Consider the following 7,928-nt stretch of genomic DNA (forward strand, 5'->3'; position numbering starts at 1 on the left):
GAGTCTGTGTGCTCCCAGCGTTACCTGGGGCACCCTGCTTCCCCACAGGTTGTTTCGGGGCCTGAGAGGGGCCTGCCAAGTCCTCAAGAGAGAACTGAGTAGCCCTGGACTCCGTACGTAGTGCAGGGCCCCTGCGCACCGCGTCGGAGCAGGTACCTTTAGAAATGAAGGAAAACCTTTGTTTTGCTTCAGGGTACGATAGGTTCTCTTTGGCTCGTAAGGTAAGGATCTCCTTTTCTTGTCGCCACAGCGGGCAGGACCGAGAGTAAGCAGGGTGAGAACCCTTGCAGTTCGCGCAGGCAACTGGATCTTCACAGACGTCGGCCACATGGTCGTGGCTCCCACACTTTGCACATGTCTCCCTCCCCCGACAGCTGCGCGACCCGTGACCAAAACGCTGGCAAAGGAAGCATCGCTGTGGGTTCGGGACGTACGGTCTGACACGGCAATTCAAGTAGCCAGCTTTGACGAGTGCAAGAAGCGTGTGACGTTCGAACGTCAGGATAAGGTGTTTAGTTCTCACCTCTGCACCGTCACGCCTCGTCATAATGCGTTTGACCGCCACTACTCTAGATGCCCGCAGGCCTTCCAAGATCTCATCTTCACTACTGGAAAGAAGATCATCTTCTGAAATCACCCCTCGAATGGTGTTGAGGGTTCTATGTGTGCTCACTGTTACCTGTATGTCACCTAGGGATGTCAATTTCAGAAGCGTAATGCTCTGGGACTTTTTGGCAACTTCTACAAGAAGATCACCAGAATGCAGTTTCTTTGCCTTGTGTAATCAGCACCAATCTGGCTGTCAAGAACCTTCGCTACAAGAAACGGTGACATCTTAGAGAGAGGTTTGTCAGGGACCTCCGAGTGAATCACCATGAATCTGGAAAATGTTTCATCATCTTTATCTTTTACTATGACAGTTCGTTCGGGACGATGCCTCTTAGCGGCACGTCCAGAACTGGGGGTTTTGGTTTGGGGGGTTGCCATAAGAGGCGAAGTTTGTTCGGAACCTGTGGTGTGCCGCCCACCACGGAGCCCAACAAGGGAATAGATAACGCACCATAACAAAAAGGGCTTTGCTGGAAACGTTATGCTATTAGCACTGCCCAGGAAGTATACCCAAGTGTGGTTCTGGACAAGGGGTCTGTCGCCACCCAAGGTTAGCCCTTGCCGCCAGAGAAGTTGAAAAAGGAAAGAAGAGAAATGAGAAGAGTGAAAAGGAGGAGAAGACAAGGGTGAAAGTAGAGAGGGGGTAGTAGAAGTAGCGACTAAACTGAATCATCCTGGCCGGGCCTTACCAGGACTCCCGTCTATGAGAAGCGGGGGCCGAAGTGGTGTATTGCCTCGCCCGGGGGGCCCCGAAGGGTCCAAACCTACCCCGGGCTCGGCTCAACCACCAGGATGCCCTTTTCCCCAGACACGGGAAAGCCACGCACAGCCAGACGTGGGCGGGCGAACCCGCATGGCTCGGGGTCCGTGGAGACGCCACTCTCCAAACACCTGCTTTCACAGGTGCCCCCTGCGGGGTTGGGGCGACGTGGCCGGACGTCTTCTTAGCGGGGAGAGCCGCTCGCGGCGGGCTTCAGCGTACTCGGGTTAACCCTTTCTGCTTCCATCCCGTCCGGTCGCTGCTTCTCGAGTGCCGCTAGGATCTGCTGAACGGCCGTGTGTTGGACGTCGTAGTCTTCGGATCTCTTCGCCTCCTCCATGAGGGGCGGGAGAACGTCTGCACTGTTGTCCGCGTTCGCGCATTCGCAGTCTTCCAGGATGTGGGCCAACGTGGCCCTTTCCTTCCCGCACAGTCTGCATAAGTCTGTTACGTATACCTCCGGCCACATGTGCTTTGCTAACACTGGGGTTATCACGGAGTTAGTCTGTAACTGGCGGAATACCACCGCCTCCTCCCGCGTCAGACGGGGGTGGGGCAGGGCCATCGTTCTTCTGGCTAACCGGTACCACAGGGTTACCTCGTTGTAAGCGTCCATGGTGTCCTTCTCGGGGCGATCCACCACGTCGGCGGCGGCCGTTACCGGGGCGCGGCCGGCGAGTCCACGCGCCACGGAGTTGGCCGTCTCGTTGTGGTTGGTGAGCCCCAGCGAGCCCGCCACTTCTGCGCCCGCGTGGGCGGGAAACCACTTTATCACCGCACTGGTGATGACTCCGTTGACTTCGGCCTTTCGCAGGATGCGCGCTGCCGCACTGCACACTCGCTGTTTCGCACAGTTGCGCACTGCCGTTCGCGAGTTGCACAACACAGTCTTCGTTCTGGGGTCCGCGATGGCGAGGGCTACCGCCACTTCTTCTGCCTGGCTGGGCACAGTGGTCCGCACGCTGGCCGCCATCCTGATCTCACCCGTTTTGGCTCCGATCACGCTGACGCTGAAGGCGTCGCCGATGTTCTTGTAACTGGCCGCGTCCACGAACACGGCTCCCTCATCGCCGGCGTGTAGCGCGATCAGCGCCTTGGCTCTCGCTTCTCTTCTTGATGGAATGTGGGAGTCATGTTCCTCGGGATTGGGCTCACGACGATGTGCTTGCCCAGCTCCCGCGGTATCTGCTCCTGCATCCGGTGGTCGTCTTCCTTGGCTCCGATGCGTAGTTGTTTGAGGATAGATCTGCCGGTCCTGGTTCCCGACAGTCTGGTGATCTGCGCCGTCTGCTGTGCCTCGGCGATCTCTTCCAGGCTATTGTGGAGTCCCAGGGCTTCGAGCTTCTGCGTGCTTGTGCATCCTAGGAGTCCTAATGCTGATTTGTAAGCTTTGCGGATCATCGCGTCGATCTTCTTCCGCTCGCACTGCCGCCAATTATGGAAGGCGGCGACGTAGGTGATATGGCTCATCACGAAGGCTTGAATCAGTGTGACGAGCCTTGCTTCCTTCATCCCGCTTCTTCTATTGGCGACGCGGCGTATGAGACGCAGTGCCGTGCCGGTCTTAGCTTCGAGCTTGGAGACCGTTGCCCCGTTGACTTTGCTGCGTTCGATGATCATGCCCAGCACTCTAATCTTGGCTACCTCGGGGATGATGTGCCCCCCTTGCGTTCGTATGCGGATTTTATCGCAGTCTTGGATAGTTTGCTTCTTGCGGCTCGCTCCCCTGGGTGGAATCACCATCAGCTCCGAGTTTGCGGGGGAACACACCAGCCCCGATCCCTTCAGTTGGTCCTCTATCGTTTTCACTGCTTCTTGTAGTGTATTCTCTATGTGGCCGTCGCTGCCGCCGGTGACCCACAGCGTCACATCGTCGGCATAAACCGTGTGGCGTACCCCATCGACGCTCCGCAGCCGGTTGGCGACTTCGATCATGACCAAGTTGAAGAGCAGCGGAGAGATTACCGCGCCTTGTGGTGTCCCCTCGCTGCCGAGCGTTTTCTCTGGTAGTTGGAGATCCCCGGCGCAGATGTGAGTCGTGCGGTCGGTCAGGAAATCTCGAATGTAATTGTAAGATCTCTGTCCCATGTTCAGGTGCGACACTTGGGGGAGGATCGCAGAGTGCCGGACTTTGTCGAAGGCGCTCTGCAGGTCCAGGCCCAGTATTGCCCTGTTGTCGCTGGTGTGAGTTTCGTAGTCTACTATCTCCTTCTTGAGTTGGAGCATGGCGTCTTGCGTTCCAAGCTCGCTTGGAAAGCCGACGAGAGAATCCGGGTAGAGCTCTGCCTCTTCGAGGTACTGTTGCCATCTGGTCATTAAGATGTGCTCTAGCAGTTTACCCACGCACAATGTTAAGAATATTGGGCGTAGATTCTCGATGTCGGGCGACTTGCGTGGTTTCGGAATGAGGATGGTTTTGGCTTCCTTCCACTGGCGTGGTAGCTTGCCGGCCCTCCAGCATTTATTGAAGTACGCCGTCAGTGCCGTCACGGCCGCGTCGTTCAAGTTTCTGAGCGCTTTGTTGCTGACGCGGTCCGGGCCCGACGCCGAACGCCTGTTCAGGTCTTGCATCGCATTTCGGACCTCCCATTCCTCGATGTCTTGGTCAACCTCGATGTTCTCTGCCCCCTGGTATTCTGGGTGCTTTTCCTTTGGGGAAACCGGGAGGTATTTGGCGTCAAGTCTCCTTTTCACCTCCGCTTCCCCGTGCTCCGCTACCGCCTTGTGTATAATTCTGCTGAGCTTGTACTGTTGTTCTCCCTTAGTCTGGGTGTCGTCGAGGAGGTGCCGGAGCAGTCGCCACGTCTTGCCCAGATGGAGTTGGCCGTCCGCCTCTCTGCACGTTTGCTCCCACTGATGAGAGAGAGAAAAAAAATGCTTTATCAAGTATATGAAATGTCACATTCACGTCACAATTTGGACAATATAATTCTGTTATTAAAGTTTTTATTGTAAGTTCTGTAAGTTGACATATATATTGACACAGGTTTTATTTATTTTTAGGAAGAACAATTTTAGGGAACCAACTACCTGGATGAGTTTGGATAGTGTGAAGTATAAATGGCGAAAATGTAACTGGCAGTTAAAATGTGTAACTATTAATTTATTTACCTTTAAGGAGATCACATTTTTTTCGTCCTACATTAAAATCGTGAATAAAGCCGTAGGGTTGGGGTGTCGCTGCATGCTGATGTTACTGGTTTTAAGGTTCCTAATGTTTATTTTCTTATTACAACTGTTTATAAAAAAAAATTATTGTGAATAAAGAGATAGGTGAATATATTTTGTGTTCTATCACCCATCCACTAGAAATGGTGTGGCGAAGCCAGGGAAAAGGTGTGGCAGTTGTTTCTCGGAGGGAACCTAAATATTAATATGTTTGAACAGTTCCAACAAAATGAATATTTGTCACTTTATTAACGTCAAATAATTTGCGCAATGTAAGTTTCCCTTGAATCCGCGGCACATGCTCCACATCAACGTTCCCCCGATATTTTCATAACTTATTATAATGATAGTCATGTCATTTCTGTTGCACTTAGTTATATTATTATTCCTACCAGAGCTAGGCACTGTGAAGTCCCGCGATCTTTTAATTCCATCTTTCCTGAGATTCGTTCTGCGTAGCTCTGATCAACAAGTGTCTTCGTCACAGTGGAAGTTGAGGGGAAATAGCAAACGTTGTTCCGGGGATATTCTCTTAGGGACGATATTCAAATTCGGCTCATATAATTTTCACGCCCACTGTAGTGGCGTCAATAGGGTCAGCGTCCCCCCCCCCCCCCCTCACTGTCCAGGTGTGCACCCTCTGAGCGCTGCACCCGGGGCGGTCCTTCCGTCCCTACCCCACATGCACTTCGACCCCACTCCCCTTCACCCTCTCCAGCCCCCCCCCCCCCCTCTCCCCCTCCCCCAGAAAAAAGACTTATGTGAGCCTTGGTCGTTTTTATATAGTTATGCAACTGCCATTCCCTGAGGGGATATATTATGGCGCGGATCCTAGGTTAGAAATAATTCCAACAGTGAATGTTGTAGCCAGTTTTTTTTTTTTTTTTCGGGGGGTTACAATGCATCGGTATACTGGAAGTTCACTGGACTTTTCTTTTGACAGCGAAGCCTGTTATGTGCTAGGATCTGGAAAACAATTCGGCCATGGATGTTAACAAAAAAAAACAACTCCCGTTTAAACGGCGCTCGTTCGTTCTGATTGGTTGTGGCAAGTATAAATAGAGAGAGGGGGCAACCTGCGTGAATCAGCTTTTCCGGGCACTATTAGATAGTGAGGTCCTGATCCCTTGTTATCATCTACGGTCACAGACTTATCTCAGCTAAGAGTGCGCTGTGAACGGGCTAAGGGCAGAACGCGGCCGGTCTAACCTTTTCTTTAACTTCCGCTATGCTGAAAAAGAGACGAGTTCTTTATTAGCATCGCTGACACAGAGCCCCCCAGGTCACTGTAAAACCTAAAATTGTCGTATACCAACACGTATACGCCCACAAGCGACCAACAACAGAACGTGTATCGACCTCATGTTTAGCAAAAACGTATCCAAAATTAAAATACAACCAATGGCGGTTTACCACAGTGACCATAAGGCAATGCTTCCTTTAGTCACTAAGAATGAAATAAAGACAATTAAACAACGAAGTCGTGTACGTGTCTTCATTGCAATTACATAGAAATCGTACATATGTCCTATAGTTGTAAAATCGTCGCAAATATAACAGCTTCACTGATTATCCATCTTCACTTGAAGTGCATAGGCTCTACATTTTTTTTTTTTTTTTGTGGGAGGTTAAAAATTCCCCCCCCCCCCCCCGCGCCTACGCCACTGCAAGGTACAAGTGAAAAAAAAGGACTTGGTTCGCGCGCTTCATAGCAGATAAAAGTGAAGAACGGAAATCCATCCTCCTTTTTCTTTGAAATAGCACATAAAGGTATTCCGAAGACGCTTACGTTTTCCTGAGCAAAATGTTTCACCGTGCTTCGGCAGCGCGTTCATGACAGAAGATCAAGAGACGCTGAAGCAATATCGAAGATGAAACCTCGCGCTGAAGGCGGGAAAACTTGAACCATGACCGGACGTTCTCATCTTGTCAGGGACGTTAGCTTGCTGGTAACACACCCGATGGATAAAAATAAACTTATTTATTGGCAGGTCTCAATTGACATAATTAAGAATCTCAACCATGCACATTACGCATCGAATTATATATTCATTAGCGTGTTAATTAATCTCCATGATATCTAAATTGACAATGCGGTGCTAGAGGGTTTAGAACAAGACGAGAACGAATATTCGTCATGAAATAAACACTACGTGCCTGCAAGTTCACTTTTCTAAGTACTTTCAATTTAATTCTCATTTTAGTAATGATTAAGCCAATGAGCGCGTAAAATTTCTTAGTTCAGCTTAATTTTGTTTTCATTTCGATAAGTATTTACCCATGTTCAGCGCACTCCAACCAGTTTTATCTGGTATCGAACACAAATGTGTATAGGTTTGGTTTCCACATGAAACTAATGAAACTCAAAACAAATTTGAATACACATGTATATTGAATAGAAAAGAAATATCGAGACACACAAAAAGGACAAAACAGTAACGTATTTTTTTCTTATATCTCACGCATTTTTTTTTTATTATGCTCCACCATCTGGCCCAGATATCTCGCGATCCAATCCAATCGAGTCCCGGGCTGCGCTGTAGTTATTCTGATAGCTTTTGGTTCGTTCATGACGGTGTGACGCTTTTTTGGGTTCCTGGGCATCATACCTGCTAATATCGCCTTCCTGAATGACAAGTAGGAACTGCGAAACGATGCGTTAGACCTGGAGGCATCGAAGAGCCATATTCTAACGCAGGCAGCCCCCACCAGATGAAGGCAACTGCAAGGGGAAGCAACTTTATTTTTGTTTACGTATACTTTTACTATTCTTCTTTCTTTTTGTTCGTGTACAGTGTCTCTTATAATTGTTGTCATGGGCTTTTTTTTTTTTTATTATCGCACCGATGAGAAACGCTGTGGCTCTGAAAGGCCTGCCTTTTTGTCTAGCGTGCGGGGAAGGCGCTTTCACGTACATAAAAGCGCGCGTTTTGTATGGTTTTGACACCACCGTTGGAGATACGAGAAACTCCCGCCGTCGGCATCGTCTCGGGATACCTGGAGACGACGCCGACGGCAGAATGCCAGTGTAGTAACCTAGTTTTCTTCAACAGCGGCGTCGACGTCGACCAAAACGCGCGTTTTTTGTTCTTTGAGGAATGCGCCTTAAAACTGCATCATCATTGCGCGCGTTAAGTTCTCGCTTATTTAGTTCTACTTCGACACTACGAGATTCATATTCCGAGCGCAGCAACTAACGGAGCACAGCCAATATGAGCGTGACACGCCGAAACTATCGACGAGCCGCATGAGCCACTTGAGACCACTTGAAAGCGTACGGTTATAACGAACCCGATATCTTGTAGATACGACTGGCTGAAAGCGAAAGTATTTTCGAAAAATATTAGTTAAGGCTTCTGTAGAGCGGCGGAGTGTGAATTTAAAAATAAAA

At 49.9% G+C, this 7,928-nt stretch overlaps 1 protein-coding gene across 1 annotated transcript; it reads right to left on the bottom strand.

Moving 5' to 3' along the window:
* Window positions 1-1,534: 1,534 nt before the first annotated feature.
* LOC121833141 lies at window positions 1,535-2,342 on the bottom strand. The gene has a single exon (XM_042286244.1). The coding sequence runs from the start codon at window positions 2,340-2,342 to the stop codon at window positions 1,554-1,556; it is 789 nt and encodes a 262-aa protein (XP_042142178.1). The 3' UTR covers window positions 1,535-1,553.
* Window positions 2,343-7,928: the final 5,586 nt, after the last annotated feature.

This window comes from Ixodes scapularis, unplaced genomic scaffold (assembly GCF_016920785.2).
Source record: "Ixodes scapularis isolate PalLabHiFi unplaced genomic scaffold, ASM1692078v2 PGA_scaffold7__128_contigs__length_106722199, whole genome shotgun sequence".
NCBI lineage: Eukaryota > Metazoa > Arthropoda > Arachnida > Ixodida > Ixodidae > Ixodes > Ixodes scapularis.

Bases quoted from the DNA above. Each gene is read 5' to 3' on its own strand.
- LOC121833141 (XM_042286244.1), bottom strand. From the start codon at position 2,342: ATGGCGGCCAGCGTGCGGACCACTGTGCCCAGCCAGGCAGAAGAAGTG.